This window comes from Mus caroli, chromosome 6 (assembly GCF_900094665.2).
Source record: "Mus caroli chromosome 6, CAROLI_EIJ_v1.1, whole genome shotgun sequence".
Taxonomy (NCBI): Eukaryota; Metazoa; Chordata; class Mammalia; order Rodentia; family Muridae; genus Mus; species Mus caroli.
Genome location: NC_034575.1, coordinates 137,515,190 through 137,541,767, shown reverse-complemented (window position 1 = coordinate 137,541,767; position 26,578 = coordinate 137,515,190). Strand labels below are relative to the sequence as shown.

Sequence of the window (26,578 nt, the reverse complement as noted above, 5' to 3'; positions counted from 1 at the left end):
ATTCTAAGTTTCTGGGCTAATATCCACTTATCAGTGAGTACATATCATGTGAGTTCTTTTGTGATTGGGTTACCTCACTCAGGATGATGCCCTCCAGGTACATCCATTTGCCTAGGAATTTCATAAATTCATTCTTTTTAATAGCTGAGTAGTACTCCATTGTGTAAATGTACCACATGTTCTGTATCCATTCCTTTGTTGAGGGGCATCTGGGTTCTTAGAGAAAGTACCCAAGGAGCTAAAGGGGTCTACAACCCTATAGGTGGAATAACAATATGAACTAACCAGTATCCCTGGAGCTCGTGTCTCTAGCTGCATATGTATCAGAAGATGGCCTAGTCCACCATCATTGGGAAGAGAGGCCCCTTGCTCTTGCAAACTTTATATGCCTCAGTATGGAAGAATGCCAGGGCCAATAAGTGAGAATGGGTGGGTAGAAGAGTTAGGGGGTGGGTCTGGGGGACTTTTGGGATAGTATTTGAAATGTAAATGAAGAAAATACCTAATTAAAGAAAAAAAAAAAGTAGAGGCAGGCAGATTTCTTAGTTCGAGGCCAGTCTGGTCTACAAAGTGAGTTCCAGTACAGCCAGGGCTATACAGAGAAACCCTGTCTTGAAAAACAACCAAAACAAACAAACAAACAAACAAACAAAAAAAGTACATAGGTCATTATATCTATAAAGAAATACATACAATAGTATAAAATAATACTAAATGGAAAAGTACCAGCAATCCACAAATTTTCCAAATCTCCACAAAGAGGATAAATTTTATTTGTAAGGTATGACTTAATGTCATGGGGCTGAGGGTGTCAGTAATAGTTTTCCCAGGGAATGTGGGGCTCTGAGTTCTTTTTCCTGGGAGGTTTCTATACTAGTTACTTTTCTAATGGCTTTGACCAAATGAAACAGTGAACCGAAATGGCTTACAGGGGAAGGGTTTGTTTTAGCTGAGAAGTTTAGAGAATAGCACTTGTCGTGCCAGGGAAGGCATCGTAAGTCCACTCCATTTTTTTACATGGGAGCTCATGGCTGTGAAGTCTCACATCCTGGTGGACCAGGGATCAGAGGTAGACTGGAACGGGGGAGAATAACTACAATCCCCACGTGATTGATGCCAGCCAATCAGAAACGACATCCGGAAGATTCCCAAGCATCATAAACCCGCAACATTAGCTGGAGACCAAGCATTCAAATATTCAAGCCTGTGGAGAACATCTTGCACTAAAACCTCTAACACATCCTCGCCACTTGAAAGCAGAATGAACGTAATGTTTGTGAAATGTCTTTTTAAAACCCAACCAAACAAAGCCTTGCGGCTTAAAACTGACAAATTATAGCAACCAAAATTGACTTTAATAAGATACTTACATCTGTAAAAATTCCTCAGAACCGCATATACTTAGAAGATACTCTCTGGGGGAAAGCTGCTCATTTGCACATAAAAGTAGAATTTCAGCAATTAGGTCTTTGACAAGATAATTAGCTGAAAAACAAAAGTGGATAATAATACGGGTGAGAAAGAGCTCATGAAATATCCAGCGAAGCTTCTGAGCACAAAACCTGATAATCACATTATGAAGTATTGTAGCCAGCTAGCCCCATCAAGGGGAATGAAAGCTCAGCGCATTTGTTTGTCTACTTATTACATTCATAGCTATGTTAGATAAAGGCTGCTTATGATCATTTTCAAGTTCAGTTCTCTGTGAATGAAAAATTTCAAATCTGGGTATTGCGTTTCTCATATCTTGGGACGCTGGGGAGATGGCTCTGCAGTGAAACGTCCTGCCTGCTCTTCCAGAGGACCTGGAGTCAATTTGTAGCGCTCACAGGACAGTTCACTGCTGTCTGTAACTCCATTTCTAGGAGATTCAAGATTGAGTTCTCTTCCATGGGCATCAGGGATATGCACATAGACATGTGTACAGGCAAAACACCCATCAATAAAAATAAAATCAAAAAAAAGAGATATGATTGTATTGGAGAGGTGGCTCAGTGGCAGAGACCACTTTCTAGTCTAACGGGGAACCTAAGTTTGGTTCTCATTACCCCTCTCTGGAGCATCATAGGCAAATGTAACCTTAGTTCCAGGGGGGCATGGTGGCTCCTTCTGGCCTCAGCAGGCACTGCATATATATGATTCAGTGCATACACTTGGACTCACACAAATAACTATAGAACAAATTAAATAAAAAACAGTATTTTAAAAATATATCTTATTTCCTTGATATTAAGATAAGTTTACCACCACGAACATTATTCCTGGATATAATTCAGACTTAATCATTTTTAGTGAATTTATGATGACAAGTTCTTCAACCTCTGGAGCTCAGTTTCTTTATGAAAGAATTTAGATTGCCATAGTTTCCGCCCTTTAGGAGCCTGACATGGTGGTTAACATGCTTAAAACAAACTAATGTGGTTAATTTATTCAAACGTGTCATGCCCTCATTTTTAGTGTGAGCCGATGAACTTGATCACTGAAAGCAAATATAGTTGACTCTTGAAGACACTCAAGCCTGTAAGGGCTTTTAGTAGAAAGTTTCAAATGGCCAACTGCATTGTCCAGTGGAGTTTTATCTGTAATTCTGTGTCTGCTTAACTGGTTTATTTTACAGTCAGATTTTTTTTTCTTCTACTTTCTTTTGTATATTAGTGACTTTGTCTGAAACTCGGTAACATAGAGTGGCATAAATGGCATCGCTATGACAAAAAGGGAGACACAAATTTAAAATGTATGGTAGGTCAAGATGCCATTGAGGGATGGGTTTGAAAACTAAATAGTAGAGTTCTTGAGGAAATGCCGGATGGCCATGCACTGCCCTGTCACAAAGGTATCTCATCAAACCACAGCTTGGGGATGCTGAAAGAATGAAGACCGAGGGCAAAATCCCTGGCAAGGTACTCTGGAAAACAGCAGAAAAAGCTGGTGGTAGAAGGTGGCTAGACACCTGTGTTGTGTTTATAAAAAGATAAAGGGGGCAGGGAGGATATGTTCTATGGAGGTGTAGTCAGGTATGGGGGAAGGGGGTGGCTCAGCTGGCCCATGCCAAGGCATCCTTTCCCCGGAGAGAGGGTAGTAGAGGCAGAGAAAGGCGGAGAGAGGGGAGGGGAGAGGGGAAAGGAGGGGATGGGGAGGGGAGGGGAATGGAGAAGAGAGAAGAAGAGAAGAGAAGAGAAGAGAAGAGAAGAGAAGAGAAGAGAAGAGAAGAGAAGAGAAGAGAAGAGAAGAGAAGAGAAGAGGTAAAGGAGTAGAGGCAGGCTATGAACAAGTAGGGGGGAGGATGGAATGCGGAGAGATGGGGAAGGGAAGCAGAGAAAGAGTAAGAGAGCAAGGAGGGGGCAAGCAGCTCCTTTTATAGTGAGTAGGACATACCTAGCTGTTGCCAGGTAACTGTGGGGCGGAGCATACCTGGCTGTTGCCAGGTAGCCGTGTGCGTGGAGCTTAGAATGATAACAGCCTGGATTTTGCTTTTCTGTTGCCAGGACTGCAAGTGCTGCCCTATTTGGAACATGACAGATTGTTACTTAGATATGGATATCCTCTTAATGTGCACGCAAGACTCCATCGCCCACTGTCCACCGCTCCCACGTTTTAGTTTTATCGGAGCAGAAGAGTCCGAAATTTACTATCAAACAAGATAGGGCGTAGGGTTTTATGATGGGCACTTACATGTGGAAAGGTAAAGGACAGTTAGTACAAAACTTCTCAGGGTCTCGGCGAGCTTTGGGATGAGCAAACCTAGTTTCTATGGTTGGGGGTTTGGGGGGTTGGGGGAGAGTGCAGGAGAGAAAGAGGGTAGAGGAAAGTCCCAAGGGTGGTCCTGAGACTCTGCATTCCTCCAGCTGCAAGCACACAGCACACCAGAATGTGGAGCTTTGGAGAATGGTCTGCTGAGCAAGCTTCTGTGAAATAACCGCTCCAGCCATCCATGCCTTACAGGTCTGCACCTGAAGCCACCATCTTTATCCTAGACTCTTAAAATCATCAAATGAAGCTCCTCAAGTGTATGTTGTCAACACACATACCAGGGTTTCCTTTATGTAGATTTTTATACCTGAATTTTTGTTTTAGCCTGTGATAGAATCATTCTATGTATTTTGTGTCATCTCTTATTTTGCATCGCTCTCCTCATTCTTTATCCCCTAATTCTCTAGCAACTTCAGCAACTGGAATCTGACAATGTGCTGGTGAGATCAAAATGCAAGACCCTTGGCTGGAGAATCACAATTCTGCTATCAAATATTGGGAGCTGGATCTAATAAGAGATGGGCTGACTGTTCATTGATGGACAAACAGCATGTATGCTTGAGAACTTAGCTTTTATTTCTTTATTGCTTTGGAAAAACAAGACAGTGAATCAGCAGAGAACAAGGCAGTGATAACTGCCAGAGAGAGACCGGCTCAGGGTTATAATGAAACAGTGAGCTTCAACATTTGTGTTATAAGTCCATCCCTACATCTTTGATGCTTTCCTACTCTTAAACTCTATAAGGAATGCGAGCATTGTTTAAAAATATTTTCTCTCTTGCTTTAGCCAACAGGAGTTTTCAAACCATACGGTTTTAACAGAAATATCAACACGCCATGTCTGTCTGTCATTAACTGTATTTACTTAAAGCCTCATCTAGAGCAAAATAGAAAAAGGAATAATTACAAATATTAACTAGGTGAAAACATTTCCCAGGCCATTGTGCCTCTGTAAATGTTTTCCTCTTGTTAAGTAATAATCTATGCCAATGCAGCTGGACATTTAACAAATGACCATTGCTTTCTAAAGTAAAGGACCATAAGCACAAATACAGGTCTTTATGTAACTTTAAAGGTATCTTCCAGTGATAATGAAGAAAATGTCTAGTAAATATTATATAGTACACATTTCTAGGACCCTAGGACTCATTGTCAGTCAGTGGTACTGATAAGATAGTGTGGGTTGCACGGGGCTTTTACATTCCTCATGATGGGAATAGACTTCCTCTTTCTTTTCCAAGATTTATTCACACACCTGAACAAAGTACCTGTTCCAGCTGGGTAGGAAACAGTATTTTCTTTCATCATATTTATCCTGAATATTTTAGAAATTGATTTATTTGCACCAACAACCCATTCCACCTGCTATTATTCAAAATAAAAAAAACAAAGACTTTTCTGGAGAGCTCTGTGAAGGAAGACCATGTTTCCCCCTTCAATGTCCACAATTAATAGCTCATGGCTGTTATCCTCTGACTTTCCTTCAGGGCAAAACAGTGCTGAATGGTGGTTCTTTTAGCTAGTTCAAGGCTATCCATGAACACTGAGATCTGTGGCACGTTTTCTTACCGTGTGGCATAAGAAGGAGGAGTTGGGCTGAGTTATCAATGGAAATTTTTACTCTGAATTTGGTGTCAGCGAAGAGCCGAGATGGATAGGCTGTGGTGATGGCCCAGATCTTCCCAGAATTGGAATTAATGTCACTTGCATGGTACAATTCTCTTATCCTGAAAAGTATATTTAAAGGGGGAAAAAAAAAAAGCTTAGAACCTGATCTGCATCATTCTTTTAAAATGTCACCCAACATTAAGGAAGGCCAGCAGCATCGGAACAACACAAAAAAACCAGGTGACAGCCTCCATTGTCTGCAACATGGGAACACTAACTGAGAACATTTGGTGTACATTACAATCACCCCAAGAGCAAGGGTAGAGGCGGCTCATAGGCTTCTGGGGATGCCCCATTATACATCGTTAATGCTCTGTTTTCCTGCATCAGGACAGGAGGACTCGCCCAAAGCCGCATCACCTGCTTCTCTGACTTTGCTCCTGTTGTCTGGGTTTCCCCTCATGTTCCTCTCACACCCAATTTCCCCCAAACTGTAAACAGATCCTGGATATGAGTAAGTAAATTAATTCTTGAGATTCGGTCTAATTCACAAACACTGCCCCTGTTTCTTTATTGTCTTTAAAGTTGTGAATTTAAAAAAAAATAATCAAATTATGAGGACACGTAGGAGTCAAGAAATTGCTAAAGAGTTAATCTTTGTAGCGGACACTTTGTATTTTAATCCCCAGGCTTCTACTTTGGAATATTAGAGCCAGAGGCAGACTATCTGACTTGTCTCTTTGTGCACACAAAGGGAGCCATTACTGCCTCCATGAAAGGATTTATGTGAAGGCTAAAAGAGAAAAGGCACAAAAAAATTTACAGACTCTGAAGACATGCAAAGTATTATAATCATTATATACTTTCATGGCTGGTTCCTGTAGGCCCATGCTTTATGTCAATATAGAACATACTATAAAGACATTAACAAATACACAATGCTTCCCACGGTACAATAAAATCTTGTCCTTATCTTTTGTATTGGTTATAGCGACATCTAAACTCTTCTTAAACAGAAAATAGCTTAGTTCAATAGTAAGCTTTGGATGCTTTATGTAGTGGTGTATGTAAAATATCTTCCACAGTCTCTCAAGGCCATGTGTTCGAACACTTGGTACCCAGATCATATCCCACTTTATGGTGGTAGAGAGACTTTTGGGATTTGGAGCCCATCTGGAAGATGTGGACCAGTGTGGGGGTAGGTCTGGAGGTGTGTAGCCTTGATCCACTTCCTGACCCCACCCTGCTTCAGATATTAGCACTCACATAACAAGATAGTGTTCAGTACAGGAGCGATTTCAGCTTCTAGCATTTGGGGAAATTAAATTTAAAGTGCAAACTCACGATTGATTCTTCCCTAACCCTTGCGGGGCATCCACTGTGAACCGGGACTTCTTTTGAGCATCATAGAATTTTATTGTGTTTTATAATCACATGCTGCTTCTTTTAAACATGAGATGTTAAAATTATGTCAAAACAATCAAATCAAGAAATTAGAAATATCATTAATAAGAGCATAAATGAATACTAACAACATGTTTAACTAAACTTATTTAAATATCAGAAAAATAATTGCAAGGAGATATTTAAATTTATTTTATCATGGGTTGGGAGAATATCTTGTGAAATTTGATATTCATGTTTTAATTGATTTTCTTATTTACTTATTTAGGTTTGAATTGACGATTCCAAGCACTGAAAGAATCCTAACAGATCAGGGAATAATGTGCTTAGACAGATAACCATTATGTATGCATATGCTTACGAATGAGGCAATCACTGGTTTCTTTTTACTAAACCAACCTTACCATTTGGTTGGTTGCTTTAGTTCTCTTAATTATCTGAAAATAAATTATTGAGGAAAGGTGCTTTAAGAATTTGAACACAAATCACAAGTCACTGACACAATCCCTTCAGATGCTTTCCTGATGCCATTGCATCTGGATTCCATCCTCCAAGGTTATAAAATTACAGAATAGAGAAAGAAAACATTGCTGGAGTTTAAAAAGACCTCCTTTCATTGGCGTATTAAGATGGCGACTCCTGACACTTCTCAGGGAGGAATTATCAAATGATAGCTTTGGAGACATATTTTTACTATTAATTTAAATTTATGTGTGTATGTGCATTTGCATATATGGGTATGTGCGTGAGGGGAGGTGCAAACGGAAGCACAAGAGAGCATCGGATCATCTGGAGACAGAGTGACTGATGGCTGTGAACTACCAGCCATGGGTGATGGAAATCAAACTTGGGTTCTCTGCAAGAGCAACAAGTGGTCTTCAGTCATTCTAGTTTAAGAATCTACAGGGCCTTTTCAGTTTCTTATTGTATAAATTAGCAAGAAATGAATGAAAATTTGAACATATGTATAGATTTGGGAATATTTTGTTTTGTATTTTCCTAGGTATATATTTTCACTTCTTCCAATGTGGTTTTCAGGGTTTTTGTTTGTTTGTTTGCTTGTTTGTTGTTGACTGATTGGTTAGCTCTGATTTTCACTATTTCTAATTCTATTTTTATTTTAGAATATGAATCTATATTATGAATGAATGAAGATGTTTGAGAATGGAACTACCCTTTAAATTGATCAGTGACCCAGACCTTTCATCTACTTTCATCATTTAGTAGGAAGCCAAAGCCTTTAAATGAATGCACATTTCTTATATTTAAGACAAAAAAGCTCAAGTAAAAAACCCCTAGAGGATGAAATGCATCAAATTTCCAAATAAAAGAAAAGTTTCCATTAGAGAAATGGTAATAACACCAGGAAAGTATTCACCCTCCTAGCAGGATATTAATTTTTAGATTAGCAAGGAGAGCAAGGTCATTGCAGGAACTTTCTCAACAATGTTCTCAATTGGGAAGCAAGCACGTGTTTGTTCAACTTGGGATAAGAGGCAGCTGATGGGGAGGCCCTGACATGGCCGGAATGTTCCAGGTGGGAGGGGGAACCTGGGTCAATTTAGGCCTGAACCTCAAGGCTCACAAGCTATGTAATTAATGAGTTACAAATACAGCAAAAACCAAACTACCAATGAACAAGGTCAGTTCTGACCAAGAAACTATCATCTTTTAATCAGATTTCAGTGGAAAGATACTTAAGAGCATAAAGAAGACAAATGAGCCAGCAAGGTGATCAATGATAGTGTGTGAATTCTTTTTTATTCTATTAACAAGCTAAGGGACTTGACATTTTGCATGTAGAGCTAATCACTGAGTGGATTGCAAACTAGGGAAATTTAATCAAACACGGAAACTTCAACATTTATTAAAAGAGTGATACTCACGTTTTTACTTTGTTACAAAAGGAGGCCAGGTTCTTGTTACTCCCTTGGGGTACCTCAACTATTTCAATGGGACAACCAATCAGCTGGAAGTAAAAATTGCTAAATTAGTACAGCTCAATGCAGGGCAAAAGAGTAATAGGTTTGTGTAATTAGATTTTCTTCTAAAGATCAGTTTGCATTTAGTTTTAACTTTTTGATTTCTATTGAAGCAATGTTTGCATATAGAAAAATATGTAGATCTTAAGTATATGATTTTAGTCTTCAGGAGTGCATGCATCTGTCCTGTCAACAACCAGGGAAAATATTGAACAGTGCTGTCCCTTTAAAAGTTTCTCCACGTCTCTGTTAGGCTAAGCCACCACCCTCTTTTGTACTGGTGTCTAGATTTCTATTATCTTATTTTACTTATGTATATGCTTTTGGTTTTTGGCTCCTGTTACTAAGTGATATTTCTTTTTAATATGTCTTCATATCACAGTCCACTGTATAAAAGCACAGAGCATTGGCATTTATTGCACACCTATCCCATGATTCCATAGGCCATCTTACTCCTGACTGGCATTTGAATTATTGATAGCTTTTGGGAAGTATGAAGAAATCATTGTTTCATATCTAACTGCTTTGGTGGCTATATGTTTAATATTTTGGTAATATATTAAACATATTTTCAGATCGACAGTGCATATGCAACCACGTTTAACTCACTTTTGCCTAGTGTATTTAGAAGTTCTATTGTCAAGCGTGCACACATGAACTTTATTCTCTCTTCTGGATTGCCTCAATGTTACCACATGGCATCTTTACGTCTAACAACACTGTCTTTAATCAAGTTTTGCTGCTGTTGGGATCACAGCAATCTTCCATTTCAGGCTGAGAGTTAAATCCTTGGTTATTTTGTTTCCAACCTGGTCCTTTGTTTCTCTAATTAATATTTATTTCTGACAGTAATTATGCCTTCATGTCTTTAGTGTGTCATTTTCTGTTTATTATTTGGACATATTACTGTATTTATAGTTAACATATTTATAAAATAGTTTGGTTTTAGGTCATCGTGTCCCACTACTTCTGCCTCTCACTGTCTCTGCCTCTCGTTGTCTCTGGTTCCCACTGCCTCTGGTTCCCACCACCTCTGGCTTTCACTGCCTATGGTTCCCACTGCCTCTGGTTCCAGTTGTCTCTGATGCCATTGTCTCTGACTCCTAGCTCTCTGATGAGAAGTTTCAATTCTTCAGATGGTTGTCACACTGCCTGAAATCTTTCCAACTCCTCTTAATTCCTTTCTGATGTTCTGATTTTAGATACCTGAATATCATTTGCCTGTATTTGGAGCACTTTGCTTTGCTTTGTAATTTTTTGCTTCTTTGACTCTATAATTAGTTATTTTCAATTAAATTTGAGAACATTTTTCAACAATATCCCATGGGCCTTCGAAATAATAACACCACACTTGGCCAAGATGTAGTAAATCCCCTGAGATTTCTAAACCTACTCACAGCATAGCTTTCTCTTTGACAGGACAATGTCCAGCAAGCCCAAGCTGCTTTTGCAGTCTGTAGCTCACAGTCCAGCTTTGCTCACCAACTCAGGAGCTGTGCTGTTGTCTGGGCTCCATTGGACTGCATAGCTGCAGGGAGCTGCCCTTCAGGCATAAACAGGATGCTGGCAGCTCTTAGGGAATCTGTGTCTGGTGTTGTCTGTTGTCCAATGCTTGAATTCAGCTGGTTTATTTATCTTGTCTAATTTTAAGACTATTTATAACAGTAGGGTAAATTTACTGATTATCGTACTGTTGTAATATGAATTAGGTATCCTTAAGATGTGTTCAGTTTTGATTCAGATAATTTGAGGTCATTTGAGGTCATTTCTTATGCAATGACCTTCAATGATCAATAGGTAGCTGTTTGATTATGCACTTCCTGTCAAATTATCTTTTATTTGCCAGATGTAGTTGCCATTTCAAAGGTTTACTGGGGAATGATCTTACTCCTTTAGCTCTTTCTGAGTTCTGGATGGCTGGTTCAACTTAGCTGTTCGGGCTCAAACTCCTTTCCAAGTTGCCTGATTGAAACTGGCTTCTCTTCCAATCTGACTGAATTTCTCTGCTTGACCTTAAATCAACTCTGGTAGTCTGTTCTAATCTTCTAGCCCCTTCTCATTCTCTGACCTGTTCTGTTTTCACCTGAGTCCAGCTTTGTCTCTGCAACCTGTCTATAAAACTGTTGCAGTAAAACCTGCCTCTGAGCAACATGAATTGAACTGCTTCAAACTCTAGTCTATTGTATTTCCTCTTGACTCATTGACTCAACCTGACTCACTGACAGACGAGAAATCAGAGATCTGCTTGCCTCTGTCTCCTGAGTGCTGGAATTAAAGGCCAGTAACACAATGCCTGGACCTAATCTTTCCTGAGGCTTGCTCTGTACCAGATTGGCCTTGAACTCAGAGATCTGCCTGCTTGCCTCTGTCTCTTGGGCTTAAAGGCACATCTGTATTCCAACCCGATCACCTAGAAGGCCCTTGGATATGATCTTTTGCTGGCGCAGCCATGTTACTGGATTAAAATTCCTCTATACTTCCCATCTTTTGATTTATTATGTTGATACTGGTTTTCATAAGAAAGATCAGTTAGTCAATTTCTGAATTCCAAAAATCTATCTTTACTGCCCCAAATATACTTTTATATCAAAGTATTTTTTAACAATTTGATAGCCAGTTGTTCAATGAATAAAGAATCTTTGGGTTCCTCCTGTATACTGTAACTGCAGTGATCTCTCTCTCTCTCCCTCTCCCTCTCCCTCTCCCTCTCCCCCTCTCTCTTCTCCCTTTTTCATGTGTGTGTGTGTGTGTGTGTGCGCGCGCGCAGTCTAGAGACTGAAGTCAGATATCTTATTCAATCAATTCTTTACTTCCTTTATTGACAGTCATTCATTATACCTGGAACTCACGTATTTGGCCAGATTGAATGATTAGAAATCCAAAGACCTACTTGGCTCTGTCTCTCCAGTATTGTGATTGTTGACTCATGCCACAACACCTAGTTTTATTGTGGTTGCTGGGGATTTAAAAACCCCATGTTTGCATGTCATCTCTCTAGCTTCCACCCACTTTTTTTTTCATTGTGATCCACCCACTTTTTTTTTCATTGTGATCTACTTCTGGCTAGAAGATTAGAACATATTACCAGAGTTAACTTGAGGTCAAGCAGAGAAATTAAGTCAGATTGGAAGAGAGGCCAGTTTCAATCAGGCAACTTGGAAAGGAGTCTGAGCCAGAACAGCTAAGTTGAACCAGCCAGCCAGAATTCAGAAAGAGCTAAAGGAGTAAGATCATTCCCCAGTAAACCTTTGAAATGGCAATTACATCTGGCAAATAAAAGATACTTTTTAAATTTGAGTCTAGATGCTATAAGCATAAAAAAATTTTTCAAATGGGATACAGGAAATTCTATGGCTACTCCCATGACCATACAGCAATCAAAGAAAGGATTAGAGTCAGTTGAACTGTAATTACTTAATTTCTTACTTTTTGTCAGGCTCCTATGCATTATGCCTGCCAATCAAATAATTTAGAAGCGTCTATGTACAAGGGCACTTTACCCTGCTGCTAAAGATAATAAGATTTTAAATCATCATAGTGTGACTCAAATTATAGCTGTAATGGAATATATGTATGTTTTCATAACATAACAGGGATAGATAGATTCCACAAGTTAAACTTCCATTTATACTTTCATCTATCGAAATGTATTCATTTATAATATAATATATCACATGTATAAATATATAACACTAATATGTTAAAGGGTTATACTAATATACTAATAGACTTGATGATCTATATACTTGAAAAATGATAGTAAATATACTTTTACATAGTTGTTAATTTAAGAACATGAAATTTGTGAAAACATAAAATGTTCTAATACTACAAGACTTTCCTTCATGAGATCGTTTAACTTTATTACCAATTAATGCCATCCTCTACTGAGTGCTTGTTTCCGTGTTCCTGTGCACTGCACATACCTCTGTGCTTTCCACTGACACGTTCTCCGATGTCCCGGGTAGAAAGGAGTCTTTAGAGAACTCCAGAGAAGGTTCCACAAGGTCCAGATCTCCACTCCTTCTTTTCTCTCTATTGGGTATGGAGTCCATTGAGTAGGATGAATGATGATGGAGGATATTGCCTTCATGTTCTACACAGTAGTTATGATGTTTGGTTCCTGGTTGTCCTTGTGGATTACACTCGCCCTGGCCAGTGGAGGATGGAGGTAGAGCATCGAATCTGGGATACTCGACGCCATGATATTTTCCAGTGGGATTTCTCCAGGAGGCTCCCTCATGAATGAGCTGATGAGTTGGTAGTACAGCAGGATTAAAACCAATGGCTGATAGTTTTCCAAACCGAAGCTGGGAGGAGTCAGGGCTCTGAGAAGTGAATTCACTGAAGTGTCTTGGGTGTGTTCCATATATGGATGGCCATTTTGAACCCAAGTTTGGTGCATCTGGCACAAAACACGTGTCTTCTTCCTTTTCACTCTCAGAGAGTGGAGTTTTATTATTGATCTCTTCCACCAGCTGATCAAAACCCAACCTGACTTGCCTGGACGAAAGGTGATGGTTTGCATGGTGAAATCGTTGGGGATCATATCCACCTTCCTGTGGTTCAGTGCGATTTGGCTCTGTTTGCCAACTGTATGCCATTTTTGATTTTGTGTAACAGAGGATTTATTTGGCTCCAAACGTCTTCTTGATATTATAAAAGAAATTCCAAATTTTCCTAGAAAACAAAAACCAAAACAAATATAACAAAAATTGGTCTTTAGTGACAAAGGCAGTCTCAAGAAAAAACATGTGAAGTAAATAGGCAAGTGCTTGGATTGCTCACTTGGCTGGTGAGTACTAACTTAGTCCATCAGGGTGAAAGCACAGAGAATTGAAGGGAGAATACTGACTGGATGGATTCATAATATTCTTTTGATAGATAACAAGTCTTCCTCAATTCCATTTTATCTCTATTATTTTGTGTATGTGCACCCTTGTGTGCTTGGTGCTTAGGTCATAGCAAGAGGATAAAAGGTCCCCCAGAACTGGAGCTCCAGACAGCTGCAAGCCACCATACAGGTGCTAGGAACTCAACCACAGTCTTGTAGGAGAGCAGCCATGCTCCTAACCATTGAGCAATCCCTCCAACCCATGGGTCCCTTTAATCCATACAGAACCCATCTGCCCTTGAACTGACTGTTCTTCTGAGGTCAGTGTTTCCTTAGCCTGTCAACCTGTGTGTACTCGCAGGCTCATGCCTAGTAGTAGCTCAACAGTCTTCCCCTTATTAACCCAGTCATGTGCACAGTCTTGCTTCCCTCCTTCAGTAGTTAGACTTTCCCTCCAAACTCCTTAAGTATAAATAATTGGGAATTCTTTTATCCCCTTCTCTAGAACTACTTTCATTAAACGCTTTGATGAGTTTCATGCCATTAAATCCTCTCCGTTTTGAAAACACTTTGGCCTGTTGCAAAGCTTGCTAGGTATTCTCCATTCCTTCTTTCCCGTGTCTTGCTCTTCCTTTCACTCCTTACTGGTAGCCACACTCAGAATTTCTCCTTTCTGTTATTTCTCAAGCACCCCTTTACCTATTCACTGTTTTCTTCCTGGTCCTTTCAGGAGTTCATTTTCTCCTGAGTTATTCTCTTGTATAGGCTACTCATTTCTTCCATGGTCTAGAGCTTGACTTTAGGTAGTTTTGTATGTGGGTATCTGTGTGTGGGTATGTGTGAGGATACCTGTGGAGAAGATCAGAAGAGCGCTTCATATACCCTGGAGTTGGAGTTACAGGCAGGTGTGGGCGCTCAGGACTGAACTTAGGTCTTTGCAAGAACAGCAAGCATTGTTCAGACACAGATCCGTCTCTGCAGCCCTGCTCTGTGGTTCAAATTATCACCTGCTTTCCATGATGTCACCGAGGACCACTGAACCTACTTAGTGTTTCCATTCATTCTGTTTTTATTGTGACATCATTCATATAAAGTTCAAAGCCACTTATGATACTTGGTAGAATTAAAAGTCAGGATAATTAATTTGCAGCTTTTGGCAAATTGTTATTCACATCTCCCCGAATGCCTAAACAGGCTGTGTCAAAGGACCCTTCAAAATACACTAGGAATTTTTCAGCTAAATTCTCTAAGCTACGCCATAACAATATCTAGTTAAGATGACAGTAATGACTTTTCTTTTGTGCTAGTTTGGTATTTTGTTACATTTTCATTATAAAATGAATGCATTAAGCTGCTTGTTAAATCTCAATTACTGAAGATTCAACTTATATTCCGTTGTTCTTTATGCACTAAATGCCATCATCCACCCAGCCCTTAAGCCAGACGCCAAGCTTTCATCTTCCAGTCTTCTCTCTCCTTTATTCTCCTATATCCTAAGATCCATTGGCTGATTTCTCACATTAACACATCTCGCTTCTAGCTCCCTGTCTCCTGTATACCACTGTCCACTCCTACCTTTAAGCCATCAGCCTCCCTCTGAAATATATTACCCTCAAACCACCTCTGCATTCTCTGCAACCCATTTTGGACCTCATTTTCCTTCACAATTCAATGTTTTATTTTAGACACTAACAGCATATTCCCATGGTTACAGGATTTTCAGTGATTTTCCACACGATCGTTAAGATCCTGCATGGCCTGGCTCTCGGCTCCCTCTCAGCTCACATTATGTCACTCAGTTGCCTTCTGTGTGGAGCATTACATGGTGGCTCCAGAACTCTGGGCAGGATGGGTCTCCTCACTCCTGATGGTATTTCCCTGGGTTTGGCTGGATGCTCACCTTCTGACTGGATTATCCCTGCACACTACAGTCATTAATCAGGGTTTAGGCAAACTTTCTGTTTGTCTGTCTGCCTCTCTCATCTCACTCCCTAATCTAAGCAGGTCTAGCTCTGGACCACATGGATGGCCCAGGGTGACCTCATACTCACAGAGGTTTTTGTTTGTTTTTGTTTTTTTCCCCCTCTTCTCATCCAGACTTACAGGCACAAGACACACAGTGTCCATGATATCTATCTATCTATCTATCTATCTATCTATCTATCTATCTATCTATGTATCTATTTATTTTAACAAAGAAAAGACAATGTCCCTGACTAGATTAGGGCTACATGGCATCACCCATATTTTTCTCTTCCAGAGGCACTGACTGCACTGCCATCCCACGTGACACTTTCCTGTTCTCTCCTCCCATCAGCTCTTTTGCTTTCCTTATCGCTCAGTACCTAGAACCCTGCTCCCTTCACCTACCGCAATGCTCATTTGTATTGGCAACACAAATGAGCCTGCGAATTAAACAAGGAAGGAGAGATGGCCATGAGACGGGCTTGGGAATCATCCCTTCTCACCCAAGTAAATGTGGGGTGATCATTACAGTTAGCGCCTGGATCGCCTTGATCTTATTAATTGATGGAGGATTTTCTAGACCTCTGGCCATGCTTAAGAAAATTAGTTTGGTTGTACTAATTGAAGAGGACCACCCACCTACTGTGGGTGGCGCCATCCCATAAATGGATTATTATTGGACTTTGCGACTGGAGAAAAGGATCCAAGAAGAGGAATTTATTCTTTCATTGTTGCTTGTGGAAGGGGTGTGACTGAGTTCCTTCAAGTGCCTTTTGACTCAACTTCCAATAATGATGGACTCTGCTTTGAACTGTGAGCTAAAACCAATGATTTATTCCTAAATGGCCATTTGTGAGACCTAACACAGCAACTGGGAAAAAAAATGAGACTTTATTAAAAACAAAAACCAAAAATTTTAAAGGATGATGATGGTGCTGATCAACTGTCGGACTCATTTCTCCATTACTCATTTCTATAATGAGAATTTGCTTTCACTGTTTTTACATTTAAAATATTGAAAAATCATTTAATTAATGAATTTTTTTATATTGCTCTACACACTCAGATAAGAGATTGATTGAGAGCTTTAGAAGGATTTTCAAGAGATATTTTTGAAAGGTATATGGAATGAGGTATTAAAGGGAAAATTAAACAAAGTTTGGTGTAGGGTCTGAAGAGATGGCTCAGAAGTCCAGAGCACTGGTTGCTCCTGTAGACGGCCAAGGCTCAGTTCTAGAAACAGACATAGCAGCTCACAACTGTCTTCAATTCTAGTAATGGGGTGTCTAGCGCCCTCTCCTGGCCTCCAAAGACACTGAATGCACATGATGCATGCAGGCAAACACTCATACACAAAAATTTAAAAAATGTCTAGTAGTTTTTTATTTTATAAATATATAAACATAAATCATATTAAAATATTATTTAAAATTTCCTCTAATAACATTTTTGATGTAGATATATATTCCCTTTCAAGAAGTGACATTTAAAAAATTCCTTAGTATGGCGGTGGTGGCCCACGCCTTTAATCCCAGCACTTGAAAGGCAGAGGCAGTCGGATTTCTGAGTTCGAGGCCAGCCTGGTCTACAAAGTGAGTTCCAGGACAGCCAGGGCTATACAGAGAAACTATGTCTCGAAAAAAAAAAATTCCTTGTTCTGGTGACAGCTGTGATTTGTTTCAGTACTTTTTGATTTATCTGTCGCGAAAGCCAGAATTTTACAGCAGATGTATCTTTGGCTTCAACAGCCTGACCCACAGGCCTTCCTCAGCTGACGACCCACTCCTTTGTATCCTATGACAAGAACTGTGGTCATGGTTACTCCTTAGAACACTGTTCACCTCACACTGCCAGAGGTCAGACTTATGGAGAGCTAATTAACTACCTGGCCTCAGCGAGAAATCAAGGACCAAATAAAGCAGTATTCAAAAAATAGCCCCTGGCTGCTGCCTCTATCCTCCTCCGTGTCTAAGAGGGCGCCAGCCACAGCTAAGTAACGCTAGCATTTAGAATCAGAACACAGATGATATTTTCTCAAAAGTACACAGAATAAAATGGACCTCTCTAAAAACGTCAGTCCTTGGCCCGAAAAGCTCCGGGTGTATTTGTTTCTTAACTGTGAAAAATTTAAAAGACAGGACAGAAACTAAATAGTGGGATTAAATAAAAGTGATTTTGGATTTATGTGAACTACAAACAGAAAATTGCACCACACTTTTAGAATGCTAATAAGCAGAAGATAAAGCAGATAAGGATTTTACTAGCACAGGGCACATGGAAGGCACTTAAGCTAATCCGTCTGTATTTTCAGAACGATGCAAGAAAATGTACCCATCACAGATAACACGGTTTCTGGAAAGACCTGGGGATGGGAGATTGATTTGTAATTCCGAAGCCTTTTATCTGCTGCCCTGAGTTTGTGTAGGCGTCACCTGATGCAATCGAAACATTCTGACTTTAACCTTCTAGACTCTCATCTTCTTCATTGCAATCTGGGGTATATTATCTATGTTTGTTATATATTATATAGTTACAACATTCTTAATATTTATATAATATGTGTTCTTCATTTCATCTTACACTTAGATTTTTTGCTAGAAAAGGAACAAAATGCTAAGTTTTGCAAGATCTCCTGGGGTTTTCACTCAAGTGCAGGCAAAAGGGAGTGGGGGAAGGTTTTCTTCATCATTTTCGCAAATCCCACCTTTTCTGGGTCATGGTTGGTCCTACAGAGACCTCCCTTCACTCAGACTCCTTCAAGTTCTTTGTCTGACTTACAGCTGTTACTATTTTTAAAAGATACTCTCTTGACTCAAACAAATCAATTCATCTCTTCACACACATACTTTCCAACTTTTACATTTGCTTATTCAGGATCAGTTTTCAAGCATTTTAGGTCAAATAATACACACAAAAGGGTATTTAAAAAAAAAAAGATAATGTGGACTGCCTTCCAGGAGTGCACAGCTCAAATTTATAATGATGCTTCGTATGCTAGGGTTACACTTGTGGTCACCAGTAGATAAATGGGAGGGGAGGTAGAGATAATACTGGACAGCTTATTTGTCCTAAAACAGTAAAATTTAGGAGCACATTCAAGGCTTATTTATTAGTTGTGTTATTGTTTATCAGGTTTAACACTTCAGAGAGAATCTAGCCCATGCCATGGAAAATTGGCTTCAATAACTTATTTGTGCATACTATTGGGACAGTAATTAATTCTACTTCTTGGGTATGTCTTATCATTGAACTGGCAATATAAAGATAGCCTTCAGCTCTTGTGTACAGGATCTGAGAGATGATCTACCGGTATGCCTCGTTTTAGGCCAGCTGGGAGCCATGGAGCACATCTGTATCCTGAGAACTCTAGAGACAGGTGCCTGTTGCAACTGCTTAGTGCTAACACATAACCGGATAGTACTTTGGAAAGAACCAGCAATACTTTACCTATTGTCAGACAAACCTGTCCTAGAGAGAATCTCAGGACAAGGAGAGTTTGAAGCAGTTGAGGTAACTGTTTCCATATGGACAACAAGCAAGCATAGGCCTCCCCTCATACTTGTGCTATCAAATCTGCTTGCAATAGATGAGGGAACTTGAGAATTTATTTTCAACAACTTGCTTGATGTCCAGAGATTTCTTTTACACATAAACTGTTTGTGTAAGCAAGAGGGTTAGTCAAAGAAGACATAACCTGCATAGCCTCAACAACATAGAGTTCTAGACAGGACTGAGACATATTGCAAACAGTTGCTTTCCAATCAGAGGGTATTGATTTTGCAAAGCCACAAGGAAAACTGTGGCAGAGGACACACGGGAGCTGAAGAGACAGAGGAGGTGCAAAGCTCAGAAGGAGAAAGCTGAAGCAAATGAAGGAACAATCAACATATCAACAGCAAGCTGTCCTTGGTGCTGAGTTATTGAGTAAAAAACACCTACACAGTTTCAAACACCCTAGGAGAGTTAGTGTCTTCGGATGTTGACAGCAATACAATGTGCAAGAAAAATGGAGATCTGATATATGATATGTTTAAGAGAAGAAAATTGACCTAGAACCTAAAAGGATAATTAAAGCTTCCCACCTTGTCACGGCTAGGGAAGACATGTTATTTATAGACTCCCGGGGAATGACTTTTGGACAATCAAAATGACTGATACGTCAATGTAAGTACAGCCAGGAAGACGCAAGCTCATCTTCTGTTAGCAATAGCAGTAGTATAGATTTCGAAGCTACAAAAATAGAGGGTTTGTATTGTCTCATGTTTTGGCAAATGTGAGATATAAGGCCTGTATCTGGTGATGGTTTTCCCTCAGGGAAAAGTCCTAGAGCAAAAGAGGATAAGAAAAGTTGTGTGTGTGTGTGTGTGTGTGTGTGCAAGTGTGCACATGTATGTGTGTCCCTTCACATAAATCCACCAGGGGCCAAGATAATAACAGTTAATCTTCACTTTCTGAAGGCTCCACTTTCACCATCACAGTCATATCAACTTTATACCCATACAATAAATAACTCACAGTAGGAAATACATTTTAATAGATGAACTCTGAGGTCGTATCAGACACAAAACACATATGCAAATCACAGCCATGACCACTAAATACATCCATGTGTTTCTAGACAACTCAGATGCTTAGATATTTTAACTGTGCTTCCATACGGCTGCCCTCTCTGACACTGTTGATACAACTGAGATTCGTTTAGTGGGGGAAATAGAGACTTTACCATTTTGAAGCCTTTAATAATTGTGAATGATCCTATTTGTTGTTGTTATGCTCAGCTTATTGTTTTTATGTGATATCAGATAAAACTGCCAAATGGTCTTAGAATCCCTCATACCCATGACAGTTAATATTCTCTGAAGTGAAAAATTAGACCTGAACTTACCATGGTGAACTTATGCAGTGAAACAAGTCCCTATGCTTTATCTCCCTGCCTACCCATCCATAGTCACAGTTTTCCCTTAAATAGGATATAAAAAGCACTACAAATAGGACACATATCAGTAGCAATGAGAATTGTTAATGTCTAGAAGGTGGGGTTGGGGGCCATGAGATGGTTCAGCAGTTGCTGCCAAGGCCGAGGGCCTGAGTTCAATTCCTGTGACTTACAGGGTAGAAAGAGAGAACAGGCTAGCACAAGTTGTCCTCTGACTTCCACACACTTGCTGTGGTGTGCATGCATGCATTCATGTGTATACACATATACAAACAAAGAAATGCAATTAAAATATTATTTTCAAAAGGAGCAAAATCCATATTGCTTGGGAGATAAGCTGATATCAGGGTAAATGTTGCAAGAAGTAAGCTGGGATATAACATAATTCTTGTGAGTGAAGAATGTAATGAAGCATTAAAGGGTGCTCTTTAACTAAAATAGGTTCTTCCTCGTTTTGAGGCACAACTGTAACAATAGAAAATGAGTTATGTATGCCAGATATGTTTAAATCCATGGATTGATAATGATAAATAATGATAAATATATGTAATTAGTTAACTGTCATTGAAAACTCTAATATTTTAAGAACTCACATGTTTTTATATCTCTCTTTCTCTCACTCTTCTAAAATCCATATCCCAGGCTGGCCTTGAACTCATGACAATCCTATTGCCTCTGCTTTTCAAGCACTGAAACTATAAGTAGGAGCTACCAGACCAGGGCAAAGTTGGAATGTGAAATAAAGATGCTGACCCACAGGCAACCGGAAGCAAAAGTTCGTGGTGGACTTGGAAGAAATGATAAGATGTCAGCATGTATACAGGGCCTCAGGCAGTGCATAAGGGTGTCACAAGACTCCAGAGAGAGGACTGTTACACTGTATCGCTGGGCTGTAACAATGGGCTGCAGGAATGTGGACTTGCCTCCTATTCCTTGCTTTGGATACAGGTCTTGATTTTCTTTTAAATGAACGGGTGCCCAAGAAAACCTTAGTCGCCCCTTAGAAGAGGGAGGGGGCATGAGAAGGAAATGAAGGAGGCAAGGCATCTTGTGTAGATTAGATCTCAACAGAGACATAGAAAGACTCCCCGAAAGGAGCCCCTCGCTCAGGCCTCAGGACTATAGTGGACACCCAAGAACTCATGATAGACCGAGCTTGTTGCAAACCACATGAGGCTTTATTCGGGGAAAGCCAGAGCTCTGGGGACAACTCATATCCCACGCAGGGGTAGAGGAGTCGACCTCGAGGGGAAAGAGGTCCCAGTTTTTATAGGCCCTCAGGGGGGAAAGGAGAAGGGGGGAGTAGGGGATTTCCAGATCTAAACAATGTCTATTCTCAAGAAATGGGTATGGGAGGGGTACAAGGAAAGAGTCTGGTGCAGGTGCAGCAACTCAGGATTGGCCCCGGCTGTGGTTGCTGGGGAGATTTTCTGACTCTTTCCCAGCAACCAATATCACAAACACCTGGCAATGGGCTTCATCAGTGGGCACACACATGGATTCAAGGAACGGTCAAAACATTGGCAGACACACAGGTTCAAGGAGTGGCCAGAGCATTGTGCACCTCTATTTTTCTAAATCAGTGAAGCTAGTTCTGCTAACACTGACATCTATCTTGCCAATTTCAGGGCTTCTGTGTCCTTTTACATTCTGTCAGGATCTTTCAACATGACACTAATGACCCCATGCTTTCAGATGTGGGACAGGTTAGTCATTCAGGGCAGTTCTTTAAATTACATTGAAAATTGTATGTAAATATTTTTAAAATGTTCTTTTGGTGATATACAGAATTGATGGGTCCCTCATCAAAATCTGATGAGTTCAAATGTGTTTCTTTAAAAACGTGATCTCTCTTTAAAAGGAGTAAACCTTTTCATTGTAAATTTCTGATGACAGATTTTCTCCTGGCATTTTGAGCCAAAGAGAATGCCAGTAAAACTACAAACCATTTTGTAGGCCTGTCACAGAATCCTAGCCCAAGATTACTATTCCTTTTTGTTGATGTTTGATTCATTTTTATTTTTATTATTTTGACTTCTTGAGACAAAGTCTCCCTATGTGGTCCAGGATAGTCTTGAACTCAGTGTGGTCCATGTTAACCCTGAACGTGTTGATTCTCTTGCCTTAGCATCCCTAGAGATTACGAGCTGCATCACTGCATCACCTTGTTTAGCCCCTACTTGTACTCTTTGATAACTCTATTTAAATGAGCTCTAAATGAAGTCCATAAATATTTTACTGGGAGATAGCAATAGCCCTTGTGCCAGATCCAATGTTTCTCTGGCATCTGTGTACAATGTGCACAGAAGCAATGCGTGCTTAGTGTTTGCTCTAAGGTAACAGGGAGTTGACAGAAACGAGAGGGATGGGGTCAGGAAACTCACCTTCACTTCCACTCACAGGCGCATCCCTTGCTCTAAATCAACTTCCTACAACTCAGATTCATTATTGATAAAGAGATAGTATAAGTGCTTTTCATTGGGGGCAGTCATTCCAGACAATGTAACTTGTCAGTGTGTGACAAAAAGTTCCTGTCATTTTATGTTGATCTGCCATATTCTCTAATTGTAAATTAGAGAATTCTTTGCCTTTCCTACCTAGTTCCATGATTTTACATACGATCCTTAAAATACAAAGAGTATTTATGTGTGTGTATGTATGTGCACATGTGTGTATATGTATGCATTTGGGTGTGTGCGCGCACATAGACATGCATGTGTTTGCACCCATATCTGCACATGCACATGTATGGGTACTGTATTCATGTTTGTTTCTGCCTGGCTGTAGCATCACTGTTAAATATTAATGTATTGTAGAAAAATTTCCATCTTTATAAAAGGTTCTCACTGTAAATATTTGCCTGAGAATGGAAGTGGAGGAAAAAGAATTCAGTGTTATTTTTCTTCTTGGAGGAGCTTGAATATGGGTCTGGAATCAAATTGATAAACAGCTTTATCTCATAAATTAACCCCATGGAGCAGTACAGGTGGGAAGTGCTGTGTGGCCGTGCAGAACTCTAGGGCATGGAACATCTTTGTGCTGAGTACACAAACACAAGGGAAGGGAAGGAGATTGTCACAACATACAGTTTTGATGGCTGTCCTAGTGGCTAGACATGTGCCAGCCTCTTCATCAAATATTCTTGAATTTCTAGGTCACAAGTATTCAAAATGCTAATATGTTTATGTAATCAATAATTCATTTGAAATACAAAGACATAATGGCAGATTTAGTGCCAGCATGAAAGATCTTAGAGAACTCTCAGAGGGTGACTATAGCAAAAATTGGTAATAATGTGAATCTATTGGCCACTTTACCATTTTTAGAAAGAATTTTATTTTACTAATAAAAATGATTTATACTTCACAGAATTTCTTTGAAGAATACAGCCTGTCTTCCCAATGAATTAGAACAAAATTTGAAGGAAGAACACAAGGGGACAGCTTAACAAAATCATAAAACAACCTGCAAAGTCTAGCTCCCTGTCATAATCTTTAGATGTGACATGATTTCTTTAGAATGTCATATGCCTATTAATATGATTCAATTCATCAAAAATCTTCTAATGAAGAAGCTAGACTCCATTTATAGTTTAGCATCAGTGGCTGCAAAGACTGGCAAGCATTTTGTCAATCCACTTTATACCATATGTTAAGTCAGAATAGATCAGAGAGAAATTGAAGAAACATATACCACCCCCTATGCACACACACACACACACACACACACACACATACACACACACACACACACACACACATGTGCACACTACACTGGCTGCAACTTATTTGATTATCTGAAGGAATTCCAAGCCTGAAATGCTGGCAGGCCAACAGCTTGCTCACTGTGGCTGGGAAGGGTAAGTTCTGGTCTGTTTTCTGCATCTGTTATCATGCAGACTGTAACCTCCTTCAGTGGCAGCCAGCAACCCCTTCTTGTATGGTTTCAATGACTAAAATTTGCATTAATGCAAAATACACAGTGTCAATAATTGCCCATTATTTAGTTTGCACCTTCTGGGTAGGGAGATGAAGTTTTAGTATAAAAATGAAGAGTGCAGAACAGGATCAGTCCTGGCAAGACAAATCTGTATTGTTTTTAGTTACATAGAGTAAGCTTATCTGCTCAAACCAATTAGCCTGACAAAAGAAATCAATAAAAGGGATGCCCAGAACTCAGAAAGAAGTTATTGCTAGTGACAAGAAAATAGTTGAAGGATATTTTCATTTTTAGTTTTTCATGCTTAAATTATTGGAGGGCTGGTCTAACAAAAGCTAGGCAAATAAAATAACAAAAAGAAACAGAATGAGCTAAGAAGATGGTTGTTCACAGTGCATGAGTAATTAGAGAAAATGTCATCACAGATGCATACATATTCTTTAAGAAGTAAAGTGAGTTTTGCTCCATGTGTCTCATGCCACTGGCATTCAACATACTCACCAGGGGCTCAGAGCCCTTTGGGATATGCAAGCTGTGAGCCAAAATTTCTCTTAAAAAAGAAGTAATGTGATTGTTAAGAATGTACTGTCTGACAGGCTTCGTCGCACAGTATGTAATCCTAATATTTGGGAAGAGGAGAAAGTAGACACTATTCTTGAAGCCAGTCTGCTTTACACCGTGTGTTCTAGGACGGTCAAACCTGCATGTGAGACTATGTCTCAAAACATAATCACACACACACACACACACACACACACAAACACAAACACACACTCACAGGCGTGCATGCTTGCATGTGTGTAAGCATGCAGAAACACATGCAAAGCTGAACTTGTATAGTTACACCAATCCACACACATACATACACACAGACAAAAAGAAAATATTAGACCTAAAAATACTTGCTTGAGTAAATAGCATAAAACTTTAGCTATATATTCTTTGAAAATTAAGAAACAATAAATTTTATGAAACAAGGTATAACATAAACTACAAAATATCATTGAAATGAAAATTTAAGTTATAAAGGAAATTGCAAAATGGAACATAATGAGGTAACAATAAAAAATTAAAAATATAATCTTGGACTTAAATATTAATTAAATTAATACTTTATGAAGTATGGATATGGGTTTATCATAAAAAATTTAAAGGATTACTGTGCCAGCCGAGAAGGAGCAGGAGATGGACATGAATAAACTGTAATGCTATAATTTTAAGAGAGAGATCAATCTTTTCACCAAGAAGCTCCAAGTAAATTTAAAAATAACTAGAGGTGGATAACAGTGCAGATAAAAAGATAACTCTAAGCATGCCTATCATAACCCCACACAAATAGTGGTGCATACCCACTTAGAAAAGAGAAAAACGTTTAATCACTTCAGTGCAGAAGGAAAGGGGGAGTAGAGTCAGTTTTACTGCTTTATCATTAGGAAAAATTTCACAGTTCTGCAGGAAAACATTGTTTCTGTCTGTTTGTTTTCTTTCTTCAGAGAGGCAAGGTTTTTCTGTGTAGCCCTGCCTATCCTAGAACTTACTCTATAGACCAGGTTAGCCTCGAACTCATAGATATCCACCTGCCTCTGCCTCCTGAGTGCTGGGATCAAAGATGTGCATCACCACTGCCTACCCAGGTAAATATAACTTTTATGCGTCTGATGTAATTATCATCTCCTAGGCTTACTTTTCCTTTCTGCTAACCTAGGCCTAGTCCCGGAAGTGTCTAGCCTCCATACAATCTAATCTAGGCCGTGAATGTTTTTAGCCGCTGAGACTTACTGCTGAATAAGCTCACCCTTTTTAGTTCTTTCTGAATTCTGGCTGGCTGGTCAACAAAGCTTTTCTGGCTCAAAACTCCTCTCCATTCTAGCTGATACATTCTTGCTTCTTTCCTGGATTCTGACATTTTGATCCTCTTGGCCTCAAACTAACTCTTAACAATCTGTTCTAATATTCTGGTTCTTTCTCTCTTTACCTGTGGTCTAGCTTGTTCCCTCTGCAACCTGTCTCTGTAAAACTCTCCCTGTAAAAACTGCCTCTTTTCTTCCTCTTCTTCTTCCTCTTCCTCTTCTTCTTCTTCTTCTTCTTCTTCTTCTTCTTCTTCTTCTTCTTCTTCTTCTTCTTCTTCTTCTTCTTCTTCTTCTTCTTCTTCTTCTCCTC

At 39.6% G+C, this 26,578-nt stretch overlaps 1 protein-coding gene across 4 annotated transcripts in view; it reads right to left on the bottom strand.

Annotated features, from left to right (window-relative positions):
- Positions 1–26,578, bottom strand: part of Pik3c2g (phosphatidylinositol-4-phosphate 3-kinase catalytic subunit type 2 gamma) — a 332,394-nt gene that overhangs the window by 282,684 nt on the left and 23,132 nt on the right. For all 4 annotated transcript variants that reach the window (XM_029478871.1, XM_021164809.2, XM_029478870.1 and 1 more), the window contains 4 exons: positions 12,671–13,424; positions 8,649–8,731; positions 5,320–5,477; positions 1,371–1,485 (listed from right to left, as the gene is read on the bottom strand). In XM_029478871.1, the coding sequence (XP_029334731.1) occupies positions 1,371–1,485; positions 5,320–5,477; positions 8,649–8,731; positions 12,671–13,348 (1,034 nt within the window). In that variant the 5' untranslated portion in view covers positions 13,349–13,424. The remainder of the gene's footprint in view (positions 1–1,370; positions 1,486–5,319; positions 5,478–8,648; positions 8,732–12,670; positions 13,425–26,578) is intronic.